Below are 16,992 nucleotides of genomic sequence, written 5' to 3'. Positions count from 1 at the left end.
ACTAGACTACGTCATGTTACGTCTGCAATAGAGGGAGGGGCTGGAGGCTGGAAAAATTATAAAAATGTCTCAAGATACTTTACCTGAAGATCCTTGGGGATTGCTGGTATCTCTGGATGAAGATTCAGAGAAACGTTTCCCTATTATCAGACCTGAGTTTAAGATTGGCAGAAACAAAGGTTTGGGGACAATTGCATGCTGCATAGTCTGATAAGATTTTTTAATAAAAAGATTGTGATATTGCCATTCTTAATAATAAGCACGTGTCTTCATGTCACTGCTCAATCATTAAAGATGAAGAAGGTGTCATTTGGTGTAAAGACACGAGGTACAATTACAACAGAACTACTTAATTAATTATTAATTTTGGGAAATTAATTTAAGAATTATTTATTCTTTAGTACTAATGGTACGCTTGTGAATGGTGTTAAAATCAACAAAGAACAAGTAAAATTTACATATTAATGTGTTAATTAGTTATATTTTTTAATTATTTTGCACAAATTATTATAATTTTTAGGTTAGATTGTGCGACTCGCAAATTATAAGAATTGTCTTTCGTAAAGGCAGTTCAAACATGAGTAAGCCTGTTTTGTGTACTTTATATTGAGTTCTAACCTATTGCATTGATATTGCTCCTTACATGCAGATGTATCTTATAAGTTTGTTAACTTGTGCCCATCAGATTCAACTGCATCGCTTGATGCAACTCAAGAATATCTTAATACATTGGAAAGTATGACAACAAGTTTATTATTATTTATATTACTGATACCTTTTATATATAGCTGACAAGGAAAGTTCTCCTATTAACACTAAGGTTGACCAAATTATTTTTTGATTGCTTTTAAAAGTGTTAGTAGACTAAATGTTCTACTCCTCCTCCTATTGAAGTGAATGAAGAAAAGAAAGCAGCTGTCACTGATAGTGGAGACCCTCCAAAACTAGAACTAAATAAGAAAGACTCAATTGAAGAGACTCTATTATGTCAAATATGCCAGGTACAAGTCAGTAATTATTAATCATTATTATTTTTATTATTAATTTTTATACTGACACGTAGGAGATACTGCATGATTGTGTAAGGTGAGAATATTAACAATAATAAAACAGTCAATAATCATTGTTAATTATAGCTTACAACCTTGCACTCATACTTACTGTGCTGGATGCTACTCAGATTGGATGAGCTATTCAAATGAATGCCCCTCAGTGAGTGATTCTCTTCTATATATAGTAACAGGCACTGTTCTGTTCTATATATAGTAACAAGCACTGTTCTGTTCTATGTATAGTAACAAGCACTGTTCTGTTCTATATATAGTAACAAGCACTATATATAGCAACCCTGTTTCTATTGCTGTTCTGTATATATTATTTTGATTTTTATTATTATAGTGTCGGTTGAAAGTTGAGAGAATTACAAAGAATTTTATTGTCAATAATTTAGTGAGCGCTTACTTGAGATCAAACCCAGGTAATGCTTCGCTATTGATAGAGTACATACTATTGTGAGTAACTTGTCGTAAAGGAAAGAAAAGACCCGAAGAAGATTTGAAAGAACTGGACGAGAAGAATAAAATTGATAAAGATATGGTTAGAGAAAAGAGGGAGAGGAAGAAAGAAAAAGCGAGAGATAATTAAAGCATGTGTTTTTATTCCTGTTGTGCTTCATGTAGTACACTACACATGAATAACTGCAAAACCAAAATTAATAATAACTTAATTTATAATTGCAAATTGTACCATTAGATGCTTCCAAAGGCTAAGAGGAGGAAGCGATTGTCGTGGGATGAAGAAGAAAGTGAAGACTATAGTGATGATGATGATGAAGATGATGATGATATTAGTAGCAGTAGTGGTCCTGATCCCTTGACAATAGCATTGGGACGTTTTGAAAGCGAGTTCAGAGATTTAGAAAGGTCTATATTATTTAAATATTTCAATTTTAATAATGAAGAATTTGTTTTATCTAGTTCTGTTATAGCACTGAAGAGCCGTTCTGCTATGTCAGTAAAGAGCTGGTAAAAACATAAATTATTATTATTATTATTATTATTATTATTATTATTATTATCATCATTATTCTTTAGTTTTGTTCCACCTACAAAATGTCGTCAGTGTCCTAGTTATGCTGGCCCATCTCATGCAGTTTCTACTAGATCTTCCTTCACTTGCAGTCCTTCTACAAACCATGTGCTGTGCATGTGTTGCATGCTTCCCATGCCAGACAGAAGATCTGAATCAGATCTCTCAATCCCGCCTCAGAAATGTATGCATAGCACCATATGATAAAAATAAAGTTTTAATTCTTGTTATTCTTTAGGTGATATTTGCTCAAAGTCTTTTTGTCACATGTACTGGGGGTGTGGCTGTACTGCAGGAGGCTGTCTTAATCAGTTTAAAGGTAATGTACACGTGCATGTATGTCATTATTTTTTAATGTTAATGATTCTCTAGATGTTACTTACGATGAGTCGACATTAGGACGAATCATTAATGATAACAGCTATGAATCAAAAGTACTCAAGGTGTGCTGTTTTTACTCCAATGATGTAGTTAAACAGCTCAAAAATTAGTAATGAAGTCAGGCATTAGATTGTCTGATGCCTTTATGCTATGTAGAAAGTTTTAGCTGATTTCAATGAAAATGAATTTTCAAAAATTTGATGAAATATCCTGTACTATTGTGGTAGGATTGATTAATTAATTACTTGTCATCACCATAGGATTATTTGAGAGAGAAAGGCCTCGCATTCAAAGACATGATCAACACTTGTTTAGATAAACTAGACAATGGAACATATAGTGCACCTGGTACTATATATATAATTATTAAATCAATGTTCCTCTTTTAGACACAAGATCGGCAAGAATATCTTCATGCTCAAGAACATGTTTTGCATGTGCTCTTAAAAACATGAAAGACTTGGCTTTTCAGTATAGAAGTGACATAAGCAGTGAAGAACTACCTGGTAGAAAAAATAAATCTATACTCATATACATGTGCATTGCTTCATTACTCCTTCAACTATTATTTATTTTTAGATAGTGTTACTGATAGACCCAATTGTCATTGGGGCAGACAGTGTCGCACTCAAGTACACAACACAGGACATGCTAAGTATGAACTCTGTTTCTCATTGCTGGGTGCATAATTATTACGTAAATACTATTTTCTTAGGACTTATAATCACATTTGTCCACAAACTAGATTCTAGACAACGCCAAAGGATTGCTTGATAGTCTCATTATTGTGTATTATAAATATTCAACTATAAATTTATCACTGAAAAATAATTATTATTATTTAATAATTGAACTGAAAGAGGGGAACAGTGATGTGTCATTGAGGGCTGTAGATTATGACTGATGCTATGTGACTGTTTTTCATGACCTATAGTGTATAGAATACATGGCATTATTGAATGCACAGCATTTAATTTTAGCATATACTTCAAATATGATGTTATGATGGTTGTAACAGAAAGTGTAGCCAAAAGGATTTGTATTGTTGGTAGAGGATGAACGACTTAGGACAACAGGCTTCTCTGGCTTATCTTGAAAGACATAATCTACTACTTCACTCCACTAACAATAACAATAATAAATAATAATAACAATAATAATAATAATAATAATAAGCCGTTCTCCTATCCTTCCACCCGATGTGGATGGGCAGGTCTGACTCTTTCTTCTTTCCTTATTATTAGCTTTTTTAAATACATGTATAGTTTCCTTGTTTTATTTTTATTTTCCTCATAGGGCCTTCCCTCTCCTTTCCCTTTTTTGTTTTTCTCTATTTTTAGCTCTAATTAGTTCTTGTTTTTGGGTTTATATAATAATAACAATAATAATAATAATAACAATAATAATAATAATAATAATAATAATAATAATAATAATAATAATAATAATAATAATAATAATAATAATAATAGTCAACTGACTTTAGTGAAAGTAGTAACTGATATTGTTTGTGATAAGGAATCTACAGCAAATAAGAAATAATTCATGTTAAGACCTTTGCCACATATTATTTGAATAAAATACATGTTTAGATTAAGCTTATTAGATTTCAAGGGAATTTATTGACAAATAATTTATAATATTTATTTTCCAGTGCCCCATGTAAAAAGTGTATTAACTTTAACAAATTAATGCTTTATTAATAGTCTCACCATTACTGGCATTATGCGAGTAACTGCTGATTGGAAACGATATTGAAAAATGACACCTGTGATAGCTAAAGAGATAAATACATTATACAATGGACACACAATACGTTTCCTTACACATTAAAGTCATAATGACCTGGATAATTCGTGTGTAGTATAAACTTTTTAACCTGATGAGAAGTACCGTCAAACAAAATGTCCTATCACGAAAATAATTATTATGAATATTACTATAGTTTTATTTTTTAGTTACCAATCCAAGAGTAAAGTAATTAAAGAAGTAATCAGATGTTTTTGAGGTAGGAAGCTTGTTCTGAGATTGAGAGTGTATGCGCATCTGAAGGTTAGCAATAAAAGTAATATAACATTAAGCAGTGCTCTACTTTATCTTCGTCTTTATAGAATATTTTATCAGGAGCACCAAGTGAACTCATTACGTCCTAATACATGCAATTTATTAATTTTGATGGTGAGATGCTTCAGTTATTTTACTTGTGGTGAGTCTCTGAATGATATTGTTCTCTCGAGTTGTTTAATGCTTGAATCAGGAGCTGATTGTAATAAATCTAAAGTATATTTAATGCAGCTCACATTTATATGCTATACCTTCACTGGTTTCAAGTATCTTCACTCTAAGAGATGTGACAGCATTGCTTCCCTCATTTCTAACTCCTTCAATGCATTTTGCAAAGCAATGACCTTGACAATACTCGATAGGTATTGGAGGGGAACTACACAATACAGAATACTGTAAAACCAAATAATTTAACAACTTTTATGTTTAGCATTCTTGCAATGGTAGGTGGATTAACGTCCATTGATTTTAATGATTTTTACAACTAAGGTTTACACACTGACAATTATATTTACGTCCATTAACTTTTAACAAAATTAGGGCAATCGTAAAATAGCTAAAAATAATGGATAGTGATCACAAATGTGTCTACAGTAATCAAAATGTATCATCAATGATGCACAACAACTACATGATGACTATAGTGTACTACTTGTGTGTTCATTAACTCCATTCACTTACACAGCCTCCAGTGGATTACTCCCACTAAAGATTGATAATTTCGATAGAACAAGAGAACCCTCGACACTAGGTTCCGAGAATTCGAGCCCATCAGCGTCAAATATAGGCTAAGAAAATAAGAGTTACTATTAAAGGAGGCGTGCTTGGATTAACATACAGATGAGCTGCCAGCGCTCCATAGAGGAAACACAAAGAGAATCCCACGAAATAGCAATAGGAAAAGCTGCTGTCTCACGTTACGATCTAATAAAAATCATAAATAATTACTAACAAGTTTCAGAATTATCAGAAATTTTTAGAGGTGCTCCAAAATCTGGCCAAAGACCCTGTACTATAGTACAGGGGCTATGGCCAAATTTTGTCAAAATTTATAAGGTGAGAATTCTTCATTTTTATAATTTCTTCTGATGCATATACATGTTCTTATGTTGCGTAGAAAGTTTGAGCTGATTCCAATCAAAATTAGATTTTTTATGAATTTTTAAAGTTACTCCAAAATTGGACCAAAGTCCCTGTACAAGTCCCTGTACTATAGTACAGGGTCTTGGGCCAAATTTTGTCAAAAATGACAAGGTGAGAATTCTCCATTTTTATAATTTTTTCTAATACATATACATGTTCTTATGTTGTGCAGAAAGTTTGAGCTGATTCCAATCCCAATTAGATTTTTTATGAATTTTTAAAGTTGCTAAAAATCTGGTCAAAGTCGCTGTACTACAGTACAGGGTCTTTGGCCAAATTTCGCCAAAAATGACCAGGAGAAATTCTGCATTTTAATAACTTTTTCAATGAATATATACAGTACATGTACTAATATTGTGTAGAAATTTAGAACAAATATTAAAACAAATAGCAGTTATATACCTCCAGCTCTAGTTGGACCGAAACATTGTCTTATTAGTTCCAATGTTGGGACTGTACCAGGGGCTGAAAAAACATTATTACTAAAATAATAATATTAATAAATCATAAAAACATATTAATTTTATTCCTCATAGTTAGTTACCAATATTTGAGAGTGATTCTTTTCGTATCGTATATTTCAATTATCTAAAAGTAACAACAAAAATAATATACATGTATATACATGTTATACTTTGAGACGCTGGAATTTTTGATCAAATATCAACTTAACGCCATCGTTTGTCAAATCAAGGACAATTTCTTTATCCAAGGGTTGCTGTAACAAGTACGTAAGCTCAATAGACTTTAAAATCTAAATTACTTCTTCGTTATAGGTGAGTTGAACATCTTTGACAGTGGAATAACTTGACTTTAGGACTTCTATACAGTCACCCAATGGCATACCTACCATTAGAAGAACATAGACATGCCGTTCAGTCTCAGTACTCACCAAGGATCAGCTCTAGCCGTCCATTAGTTAGTCCCCTCTCGGGGATAACTTCCAATTCCAACATCCCTCCTCACCCTTCTTTGTTGATATTTTTAAGTATACGACAAAACACGGAAATGTACGGAATATCATAATATGTCATCATAAACAACCACTACATGTTTTAAAGTTTAAATAGTCTGTTAGTCTTCTTGTTGTCCTTCTATCTCGCCTTTCATGTGATCCCACAGTTTCTGTGTATACATAATAAGAGGAGAGTAAAAATATATATACTAAAATGAATAAGGCTCACTCCTCTTTGCATTCTGTCCCAGAGTGCTGCAGTGGCGTGGTCAAAAGTTCGTTCAGCGAACACAGCAGTTACTACAATAGTCACAAAGAAAGTCGAAGCTCTTCTAAAGAAGATGTTGTGAATAGATCTGCCAAGACCCATGTTTTTACAGCCACACCTAGTAATCAGTGTATATGTGGGCGTGGTAAACCTCCTTGTGGGCGTAGGCGTAGGCGTGTTTTCACGTGGTCAAATCCAATTCTTTTAAAAAATTAAAAATCATTTTATGTGAAAATGAAAGGAGATCCAAGTCCCCCTCGTTTGTTAGTTAGTGATCAGTTTACTCTTCCAGAGCTCGTTGATCATATGCGTCAGGGGCAGACGGTCCTAGGGACTAGCGTCAAGCCCTATCCCTGGCTAGACTTTGCTACCAGACCTAAAAGTGACACCGAGTTAAAAATGGAGACACTACTAACTGGATGCACCTTTAAAACCATCACTAGCTGTGTGTTAGGTGAGATTCTAAGACAATATCTTAATGGCGCTATCTTTTTAAAATCATTTTATAGCTTTGCATATGTTAGTATTGATGTAAAATGATAATAATAGGTGCTGATTTCACAATTCTTTGAGAAAATTTGCAAAAGTAAAATTCAATTTAATATGAAAAGATGGTAGATGGTGAAAATTTGTGAAAATTAAATCCATGAAATAGATTTATGCCCCTTAAAAATTTTCCACTCTATGCCAGTAATAGTAATAGTAATAGATTTAATGGCTATGCTTTATTGTATGTAGGATACCTTTTGGGAGGTGCCTTTGGTTTATTCACAGCTGGTCTTGATCCGGCGATATCTGATAATGTTTCCAAGCAAACAGCCAGAGATGCTGTTCGTGAGATGACTCAAAGAGGAGGCTCTTATGCGAGGAATTTCGCTGTCGTCGGAGCCATGTTTTCTGGAACTGAATGTCTACTTGAAAGTGTACGTTAAATTAATTATAATTGAATGCTATCATTGCTAATATTTTATTGCAGTACAGAGGAAAAGGAGGAATGAGCAATAGCGTAATGTCTGGTTGTATTACAGGCGGAGTACTAGGACTCCGTGGTAAGTACCTTATGTTTAGTATCAGCATCTTTATAAATTTTAGCTGGTGTTCAAGCTGGGGCTGTAGGCTGTGGAGCTTTTGCTGCTTTCTCCGCCGTCATTGATTACTTTTTAAGAAGATAGCATCACTTAAAAGACTAGTATTTGAAAATTATATATAAATAATAATCATTCATGTTAAGGAATTAAAAATAATAATAATAATAATTATTATTATTATCATAGTATTGATTGAGTCAAGTGAATGTAAAAGTTACGGCTGCACTGCTAATGTAGAAGTTTGGATGTTTCATGGCAACTTTTGGAGCTGTTTCAAAAAGCGCCGCTCTGTTCTGTTCTTCTCCTCTCTTGACCCAGGGGGAGTATATGTGGAAGGCACAAGTGTCGATTAGTTTACGAATGTATCTGTTCTCATATGGGCTCGTCCCAATGTCCTTTATCGTCACAACTTTTGGAGTTTTTCGACTTCGGTCTACAGCAACACAAAATCGAACACACCACAGAATTGCCTGAAGAGCAAAGAATGAAAAAAGATTGAAAAATATATTATTTAACACGCACTACCTTTAGTTTTCTTCCTGCAGAAAATATCACAAACTCCTAGAGGAATCATACATGTACTGGTCATCATGAAATCATTGACTTACTGCTGGTTTTGACTCTAGAAATGGATGCTCTAGTGCCTCTAAGGCAGTCATCCTTTGCTTAGGATCAACTGTCAGTAATCTTCTTATCTAAAATATATACAATAAATCAAAATTTATGGGATGCCAGTGAAAAAACAAATCGATAAAAAAATTAAGCCTATAAAAGTTAAAATAATAAAAAATATATATCATTTATGATTGTATAGGATCGAGAAAGACTTGATCTAACCATGTCTTTTGCTGCGTCGGAGATTTCGTCCCACTCTGGGCTCACAAATTCATAGTCTCCATTCATTATCTTACGTAGCATTATGAGCTGCTTCCTGTGCCAAAATGGAGGAAACCCAGCCAGCCTATAAGATATAAAATATATACATGTACGTGTATGTCCTAATGAACACACACACACACACACACACACTCAACAGTGTCACTTACAATGTGTACATAATCACACCACAAGCCCATCTAGAGTATAAAGAAGGATATTAAAGTATATAAAAGTACAATTTAACGTAAAAGTGCATTTTTAAAAAAGGAGCATTACAACTTACAGGTCGACTTCTTTATTGTAGCCAGGGGCATCCGGCTCTGTTGATCTTTTTAGTAATTCGGGAGCTAGATAACCAGGAGTACCCAATAGGTCTATGCACAAGAACAGGAGTAATAATGTATAGCTAAGATTAATGTCTCGGGATATTCATTACCAGAGAGTTCGTCATTTTCTTCGACTCTTGTAGCAAAACCGAAGTCGGAAATTTTGACATTGCCATTCTTGTCTAGTAATATATTCTCCGGCTGGTGGAATGCTCACTTATAATATTAACGTAAAGGTATTCATTATTGAGTACCTTCAAGTCTCTGTGTACTACACAAGATGAATGCATGTGATGGACACCGCTAAAGACTTGCTGCATTATTAGTCTACAAAAATGTCACAATAAAAATGCATGTAAAAAATGAACTATACATATCAGGATTTCCCACAGGATTTTGAGCATAGTACGATTAAAATTGAATTTTTTTATGAATTAAAAAAAAATTATACATGTTCTTATGTTGTGTAGAAAGTTTGAACTGATTCAAATCAAGTTTGGATTTTTTAAATAAATTTTTTAAGTTGATTCAATTTTAGTTCACTACTTCACTTAAAATGCAGATTGCTTTGTGGGATATAATATTATTTATGTATTCAAAAAATATATTTAAATTTTCACCACAGAGTGTATAAATATGTACAATACAGGTACCTTGTTTTTTTCTCTGAGAGACGTACAACTTTTGTTAGATAGTCGAATAACTCTCCGCCACAGGCGCTGTTTATGAATTAAAATAATACACTATAATATCTCATACATTAATTAACAATAATAATTATTATTATTTATACTTACAGTTCAAAAACAAGAAATATGTACGCCGGAGTTTCAAACTTATCATATAACTGAACTATAAGAATAAGAATAAATGTTAAATAATTAAATGGAAATAGATCCTTACTATCAAGTATCAACATCAATCATTGCTAATCGTATCATAATTATATACATGTGATTATGGCATTAATTAATTCCATTCTTACTAATATTGGGATGTTTCGGTAGGAGATTCAGGACTTCGATTTCGGCAGCTATCGATTCATTGATAACTTCATCTTGGGTCCTACTTATTATCTTGACAGCATATTCCAGTCCTGTATCACGTGATACACACCTCCTTACTGTACTTGACAGACCTCTTCATGATAAATTGATTGTTATGTCTATTTCTACCATAAACTAAAGGCAAGTACCTTCCTAATATTTCCTTCGGCTCGTATTTATTGTGAAACTCTCCTTCGTCTGTGCCTTGAAGAAACGAAGTGGAACCTCCAGAGTCCGCCATTTTTATTTTAATTGATGGGCGTGACCAGATCTAATTTTGAAGGGAGGGAGCGAGCTGTAATGGAGAAGCAGTCTTCTTCGGGTACTCTTGCCCGCACTGGCGGCACTACTAGCAAACCGAGCCCTGAAAGAGTTTTTTTTATTGTCGACCGCTCCAGACTGAAGGAAGAGACGGATGAATTCAAAGATGCGGTTGTAGTTTATGTACCTGATGGAGACCTGAAAAAAGTGTGTAGATATATATCATACATATATTATCAATAATTACACAATCAGAATGTATTTCAAACCAGTACATTTCTAAGATACATAGACTACAGATTATAGTGTCACTTGTTACCATTATGACGTGCATCTACCTACATTTATGCATACAATGTACATGTACATGTAGTTTTTCACTTCCTTTGTTATTAGCAGGTGCCAATTTTGCGCCATGTACATGTATATGCCCCATAGTACTTTATATTTTGTCGGTTTTAATTTGATAATGCATGTACATTAGTGATTAGCAGTTTTCAATAATATTGGCAATTCTCTCCAAAATATCATACGGCATATCCTTGTTGTGACTAGTGTATAATTTATAGTAGGCATTGGTGAATTAAAGGTTTGGCCCATTTCTCTTTGTAATTTAATTCTGTTAAGATTTATGCTCAAATTTTCTCCGTATTTTTCTTCAGCCAAATCTAGAGCAGAGGTGTTCACAGCTGATCGGGATATCAATTTTGATACTTAACTTTACTAATAAGATGCCGAAATTCATTCAACTCAGATCTAACGGATTCGCAATACGCTCCTTAGGAGACACAACATTTATTATGGTAAGAAAAACACAATTTTGATGATATTTTGTTAAAACAAAGAAATATAATTAAGAATCTATTATTAGTAGCAGTAGTACTATAGTACCTGCCTATATTCGTTTAGCATTTTCTATGGCACCATTAAAACTGTTAGTGAATGGTTTTGTGGATGTTTTAGCATTACTATCCAATCAAGGTTGTTGATCTTTTGGAAAATGCTCTAAGTAGTTCCCTTTTAAGGTCAGGGGGGATAGTATAATAATTAATGTAGTGTGATAAAGTCATACCAACACTTTATTGTTTTTATAAGCCTAATGCTAATGTAGTGTGTATTATTAGTAACTTGTGAATGTGTAAGTGTGGTAATTGGGTATTAGTAAAAGTAGAAATGAAACGGAAAGAAACTAGACCAAAACAAAACTAGGGGACTCCAAGCATAAGTAGAATTCCTAGCATGACTAGGGTACGCTCTAAAATAATACGAAAACTAAACTCTAAATTCAACCTAAGGGGACTCCTAACATACATTGTAACTAGGGGACTCCTAACTACATTGGCTTTAGCGTTTCTTTTTTGTTTCTGGTTTCGTTTCGTTTTTACTTTTACTAATACCCTGTGTGATGCTTTAAAGTCTTACATGCATATAATGGCATAATGGCAATTTCATATTTACTCTAGCAAGTACATGTAAATTGAATTGTAGCAACATACATGTACTAATTCACTATTATTATTATTATTATTATTATTATTATTATTATTTCTCTAGGGATTACAGAGCAAGTTTGATGAGCCAAAGAGCAGCGTTATGAACTACTTGGACAGGATTCACGACTTTTTCATGTTTTCTTATTTCTCGGCAAATAAAGTTATGGAGGTACGCAAAAAATGTATCTTATTAATAATTTAATTGCTATGTAGATGTCGCAAGGAGACTGGGAGATATTCACTATTCAAATGACGGCTATTTTTCAATCAGTGATGGACTTTACTTTCCGTCAGAGCCACAGTCTTCCCTCCATGTTTAGTCCATTGCCATACATCTCACTGGACACTGAAAGGGTACGTAGTACATGTACATGTACATTAATGCTACATGTACATGTTACTGTACATGTACATATTACATGTCAGATGCCTACAACTTTATAGATTTTTAATTACATGTATTTCTACAAAGCATAAGAGCATCACAAATGTAATAATAATTAGGGGTGTTTTTGGAGCCATTTTTTGAAAAAACCATGGGCTATAGTACAGGGTATTTTTCCGAAATTTGGAGTTTTTAAAAAATGGTCGTAACTCGAAAAATTAAAGTCGGAGTTGGCTTAAACTTTCTACGTAGCATAAGTACATCAATATGCATCAGAAAATGTAATAAAAATTGGGGGTGATTTCGGAGCCATTTTTTGGAAAAAACCATGGGCTATAGTACAGGGTATTTTTCCGAAATTTGGAGTTTTTAAAAAATGGTCATAACTCAAAAAATTAAAGTCGGAGTTGGCTCAAACTTTCTACGTAGCATAAGTACATCAATATGTATCAGAAAATGTAATAAAAATTGGGAGTGATTTTGGAGCCATTTTTTGGAAAAAACCATGGGCTATAGCCTATGCTTTTTTTCAGAAACTATGTCTACATGTGTATCTAGTTGTAACTCAATTCAGAATAATATTGCCATCAATCTAACATGTAATTTATTAATTATTTTATAATCCCTCAGGGTGGGACTAGATTATTTCTACAAGCCCATAGACTATTGAAGAAGATCCAGCTAAAGAAAAGCGTGATTGGCGGTTGCATATTCTACAATAGGGAGTAAGTACATGTACATGTGTACATAATGTGATGTACATGTATCATGTTTATTGTCATGTTCTTCTGCTAGGCTCCTATGCAGTCAACTGCCACCGGCTATTGCAGAGAAACTATTATTTGTTTCTAATGGAGGAGTCGATGTTAGTTAAATATGCATGTATTTTTTATAAAATTAGTATTCATAATTAATAATTATTACATTACTTTGGATGTACTATACAATTATTATTAAAATATTATTTTTATGCATAGATTTATTGTGCATTTTATTTCACTTTCCATTTCTCTTTTAGTTGAATCGTAGGTCAATATTAGATGATGGGGAGACCCCAGAGTCTGTTTGGGTCATTGAAGTATACCTGTCTCCAGAGGAACTAGCAGACCTCGCTCAAATTAAACGGACTCACCAAGAACTCTCTTCCTTCTACTCTAGTTTAACGTCCGACCCTGATATCGCAGCGTCAGTTTTTCGGCACGAGAGAGTCACGAACAACGATCAAAAGAAATCTGAGATTGCTCCACTCTACAGAGCTGATTCGGGTGGATCGGCTGATTTCGTTACCATCAGCTACGGCAAGGACTCTGTTTCCTTTTCTCATCAGATTGGGATCTCTCCTCTTAAACGACCGAAAGCAAACCGTGGTCTTTCCCACAGCCAAGAAGACGATTACAGCGAGATCCTCCCCACTCAATCTCTTCCAGTTAAAATGGACGAAGCACCTCCCCCCCTGCCCCCTAAACCCGGCCCCCCGCCAGTCCCCACTAGGAACTCTGTTAAATTAAGACCGGTCCCCCCTCCTCGTACTATATCAGTGAAAAGACAGCAGGACGCTACTGATGATTCTGATACTAGCATAGTTACCCAGTCAGTGCCTGTGTCTACCCCAATAAGCAATGGGAAGCAGTGGCTTTATGGTACACTCCCTGATGTATTGTCCGAAGACACTCCCGTCTCTCCTGGAGTTTATGGAACACCCTCCTCTGGTTTTATGACGACTGTAGAGGATCGAGCTGATGATAGTCACGATTCCGATGCTAGTGATGGATTTGGCACTCCCCCGTCGACCTCTCCTGTTCATAACGATCATTCTCTATCCACTTCAGATACACTGACAGTCTCGCAACCTTTTCTCACGCCTTTAGTGACATCTTTAGTTGAAAACCCGAGCACCGGTAGTACGGAAGAGCCTTCAGACAAGCCAAAAGTCGATATTTATGCTACTCTTGATAGATCGGATGAGTTGAACGTTAGCAATGACTCACAGAATAGTCATAACGAGAGCACAGATCCTGTCTTAGAAGATAAACAAGGACGGAATCCTAAAATTAGTAATTCCAGCCTCCTTTCAAACACGAGCAGTCTAGTCATTACGAAAGCTATATCAGAGCCTTCTCTTAATTCAGAATTAAATGCACATACACATGTACCTGATGGATCACCTGATAAAGGTGATCACGAATCATCTCTTGATGATGATCATCATCAAATTGATGAGACTCACAGCTTACAGAGTGCCTCACCGAATCACGATGTGAATGAGTCAAACAGTGAATTCGAGGACCAAATTGGCGAGATGGACTTGAACTTTCCCTCAAATAAAATGCGGCCCAGAGCTGAGAGTTGGGTGAAAACTTTCACTGGAGTAGTTGAAGATGAAGTAAGTTGGTAATCAGGGTTCTGCCTAGAAAAAAATTAGAAGTGGTTGGAGACTAATATTGTTCCTTTTAAATTTATGTACACCATACTAGTAGACTACAATATCATGCTTTATGTATGGCTATTAGTATTAATTGGATGGTTGGTCTAAGTGATGAACTAGTTGGTTCATTTGTTGAGGTGGTTTTCCTGACCACCCCCGACCACCATAGGCAAGAACATATGATGTAAAGTTATTGATAGGTATTTCTTCTTTTTATTAGGCAAGTATGGCAAAACGTGCTTCTGCTTTGGTTAGGAAGACAGTATACATTCAAAAGTGTGTCAATACAGTTCTAGTGGTTGTTACTCATACTGATCTACCAGAGGATCATAACTTAGTCAGATCACTTGTAAGATAACAATTCTACATCAGTCCTTTACTATATTCACATTCATATACTAGTGGAAGAACACACTGACCCACTTGCTATGCATAAATAACACAGTCCAATCATGTGTATTGGAGAAAGACTCGTTATATGTTGCGGGAGACTCTGTAAAATCTGACGGTCCTAAAACCTACCAAGCAATGTACAGTGGTCTGACTGGGAATTGTGAAGGTAAGGATATCCCAATTCTTTAGCATTTGATTATTAAAGTTGTATATCAACACTAGTTTCTTCATCGACTGCACCATATCAGTTCAGGCATGCTGTAAGAAGAGCACATCAGGAATACATCTCTGATCCTTCTTTAAGACAGCTATCACTCTGGTAAGCATCTACTGCTTTAAATCTACATGTAAAAGTAAAAAAACACATTTTTTTGACCTTTCTAGTAAGGAATACTGCAGAATGTTCTGTCAGAACACTATGGGCAGGGAGAGTTATCTACACACGACTAGGACCGTTCCAAATGATTCTTTTGTGATACATGCCATGCTTGAAAGGCAGGCAAAGAGCATGCGCAAGCATCACGAACAGCATAGCACTGATTTTAATGATGCACCAAATCTCTCGTTTTTGTGATGATTACTATAATTTTTAAATGCACACGGTTTTTGTACACGCTGGTGGAGACTAGTTTTAATTATTTTTGTTGTTATTTTTTGAAGAAAATACTATACTGCTAATAATAATAATAATAACAATTGGAATGAAATTAAAATCGAACGATATTTTTTGTAAATTGTTGTCTTGTCCATTGTTCGTCGATTTGTTGGAGAAAGTCCGGTCTGACTAGCTTTGCTCTACTTGAGAGATATGGCTGTCCTGGCCCCCCAGGCATGTCATGGTCTATTCTTAAGTAAAGACCTTCGCAAGGTCCATCATAAAATGCACTTTTTGTATCCAATAACTTCTTGACCTATATACAATAATAAAGTACAATGATAGCTTCCCTCATATAATGTACATGCATGCAGCACCTAAACTTTGACCAACATTTTCAAAAGCATTTAAGAAACCTTGAATTCTGACTAATTGGCTATGGGCATAATCTATGGTTTTTGCCAAAATAGCTTACAGTTTTATAAATGCCTTTATAGCCTCTTTGGTCAAAGACCATGTACATGGTTCTCATTAAAAAATGGCTACAAAAAAGTAAAAATTATTTTACTTCATCTCTCCCGGACAATGTGGTCTCCTTGATGAGTTGGACGGTCGGTATGTTGGTCGTTGATTCCAGTAACCTGTTCCTCTCCCTCCTACTATAAAACTGGCCAGTCTCCTTATCGTACATATCAAAAGCAAGGAAATAGCCAGGGAGCTCTTTATAATGTATTGAATGTTTTGCATAGAGCCATTCCCCAAACAAAACATGCTTCCCGGGCTGAAGGAGCTCGTACAGTGATGAAGAATGCTCTGATAGCCAACCGTCCAAAGCACTAAACTGTCTGTGGGTTTTTGAGTTGACGTAATGAGAGCGATTTTGTACATAGACTTTCATATCATGCCCTATCGATATGCCAAGGTTAGCACCGTCTACTTTCTCTTCTAAGGCAACCAGGACTTGCTGCTGACGTGTGGAGTAGAACCTCTTTTCTTCTGATGGATCCATTAGCAAATCATCGCGGGATACTCCACTGCCTCCAGCATCAAAGAGATGGCGAGTACGAGGGAACTTAAAAAGAGAGTCTTCTACTGCTCCAGCCATTAATAATACCAAGTTAGTGTGTCTGCTGGAAGCAAGGGCTTGTAGTAAAGTTGCTGTGTTTCAGCACAGTGGTGCAAGATGCAACTTGAAGGAAGGT

At 34.9% G+C, this 16,992-nt stretch overlaps 6 protein-coding genes across 7 annotated transcripts; 3 read left to right on the top strand and 3 right to left on the bottom strand.

Moving 5' to 3' along the window:
* Positions 1 to 5: 5 nt before the first annotated feature.
* LOC100642149 (E3 ubiquitin-protein ligase CHFR-like) lies at positions 6 to 3,317 on the top strand. Its single transcript, XM_019999272.1, has 20 exons — positions 6 to 179; positions 232 to 328; positions 402 to 447; positions 521 to 581; positions 650 to 736; positions 789 to 820; positions 864 to 1,001; positions 1,064 to 1,086; positions 1,137 to 1,212; positions 1,399 to 1,477; positions 1,532 to 1,596; positions 1,753 to 1,922; positions 1,977 to 2,024; positions 2,094 to 2,272; positions 2,327 to 2,407; positions 2,461 to 2,531; positions 2,730 to 2,817; positions 2,859 to 2,975; positions 3,049 to 3,124; positions 3,185 to 3,317. Exons 1-20 carry the CDS (start codon positions 65 to 67, stop codon positions 3,219 to 3,221), a joined length of 1,686 nt encoding a protein of 561 aa, XP_019854831.1. The 5' UTR covers positions 6 to 64; the 3' UTR covers positions 3,222 to 3,317.
* LOC100640630 (UPF0183 protein C16orf70 homolog) lies at positions 3,283 to 6,751 on the bottom strand. Of its 2 annotated transcripts, none has more exons than XM_003388184.3 (16): positions 6,569 to 6,751; positions 6,440 to 6,522; positions 6,311 to 6,394; positions 6,221 to 6,264; positions 6,079 to 6,158; positions 5,372 to 5,457; positions 5,215 to 5,321; positions 4,785 to 4,909; positions 4,671 to 4,744; positions 4,562 to 4,618; positions 4,432 to 4,515; positions 4,296 to 4,378; positions 4,182 to 4,246; positions 3,951 to 3,991; positions 3,457 to 3,591; positions 3,283 to 3,397 (listed from the first exon to the last, which is right to left on the bottom strand). In XM_003388184.3, exons 1-16 carry the CDS (start codon positions 6,630 to 6,632, stop codon positions 3,347 to 3,349), a joined length of 1,263 nt encoding a protein of 420 aa, XP_003388232.1. In that variant the 5' UTR covers positions 6,633 to 6,751; the 3' UTR covers positions 3,283 to 3,346. The 2 variants fall into 2 exon arrangements, with proteins under 2 accessions (XP_003388232.1, XP_019854832.1); XM_019999273.1 differs by having other exon boundaries at positions 4,671 to 4,729.
* A 367-nt stretch (positions 6,752 to 7,118) lies between these two features.
* On the top strand, positions 7,119 to 8,200 carry LOC100642022 (mitochondrial import inner membrane translocase subunit Tim22-like). Its single transcript, XM_003388195.3, has 4 exons — positions 7,119 to 7,353; positions 7,638 to 7,822; positions 7,876 to 7,948; positions 7,992 to 8,200. The coding sequence occupies exons 1-4, from the start codon at positions 7,134 to 7,136 to the stop codon at positions 8,069 to 8,071; spliced, it is 558 nt and encodes a 185-aa protein (XP_003388243.1). The 5' UTR covers positions 7,119 to 7,133; the 3' UTR covers positions 8,072 to 8,200.
* LOC100641898 (phosphorylase b kinase gamma catalytic chain, liver/testis isoform-like) lies at positions 8,069 to 10,504 on the bottom strand. The gene is made up of 12 exons (XM_003388194.3): positions 10,388 to 10,504; positions 10,178 to 10,332; positions 9,990 to 10,044; positions 9,846 to 9,911; positions 9,447 to 9,519; positions 9,303 to 9,393; positions 9,150 to 9,240; positions 9,034 to 9,063; positions 8,825 to 8,948; positions 8,596 to 8,682; positions 8,513 to 8,548; positions 8,069 to 8,457 (listed from the first exon to the last, which is right to left on the bottom strand). The coding sequence occupies exons 1-12, from the start codon at positions 10,477 to 10,479 to the stop codon at positions 8,185 to 8,187; spliced, it is 1,173 nt and encodes a 390-aa protein (XP_003388242.1). The 5' UTR covers positions 10,480 to 10,504; the 3' UTR covers positions 8,069 to 8,184.
* Positions 10,505 to 10,515: 11 nt separating this feature from the next.
* LOC109583798 (uncharacterized) lies at positions 10,516 to 15,793 on the top strand. Its single transcript, XM_019999271.1, has 11 exons — positions 10,516 to 10,706; positions 11,162 to 11,302; positions 12,054 to 12,161; positions 12,206 to 12,346; positions 13,008 to 13,102; positions 13,173 to 13,242; positions 13,396 to 14,760; positions 15,023 to 15,151; positions 15,205 to 15,361; positions 15,418 to 15,514; positions 15,580 to 15,793. Exons 1-11 carry the CDS (start codon positions 10,539 to 10,541, stop codon positions 15,767 to 15,769), a joined length of 2,661 nt encoding a protein of 886 aa, XP_019854830.1. The 5' UTR covers positions 10,516 to 10,538; the 3' UTR covers positions 15,770 to 15,793.
* Positions 15,782 to 16,991, bottom strand: LOC100641772 (uncharacterized). The gene is made up of 2 exons (XM_011407082.2): positions 16,359 to 16,991; positions 15,782 to 16,106 (listed from the first exon to the last, which is right to left on the bottom strand). The coding sequence occupies exons 1-2, from the start codon at positions 16,893 to 16,895 to the stop codon at positions 15,903 to 15,905; spliced, it is 741 nt and encodes a 246-aa protein (XP_011405384.2). The 5' UTR covers positions 16,896 to 16,991; the 3' UTR covers positions 15,782 to 15,902.
* Between the last annotated feature and the right edge of the window lies 1 nt (position 16,992).

Source organism: Amphimedon queenslandica, unplaced genomic scaffold (assembly GCF_000090795.2).
Source record: "Amphimedon queenslandica unplaced genomic scaffold, v1.1 AMPQUscaffold_13281, whole genome shotgun sequence".
NCBI classification, from domain to species: Eukaryota; Metazoa; Porifera; class Demospongiae; order Haplosclerida; family Niphatidae; genus Amphimedon; species Amphimedon queenslandica.
The sequence above is the reverse complement of the archived record's forward strand: the minus strand, read 5'-3'. Positions and strand labels throughout refer to the sequence as shown.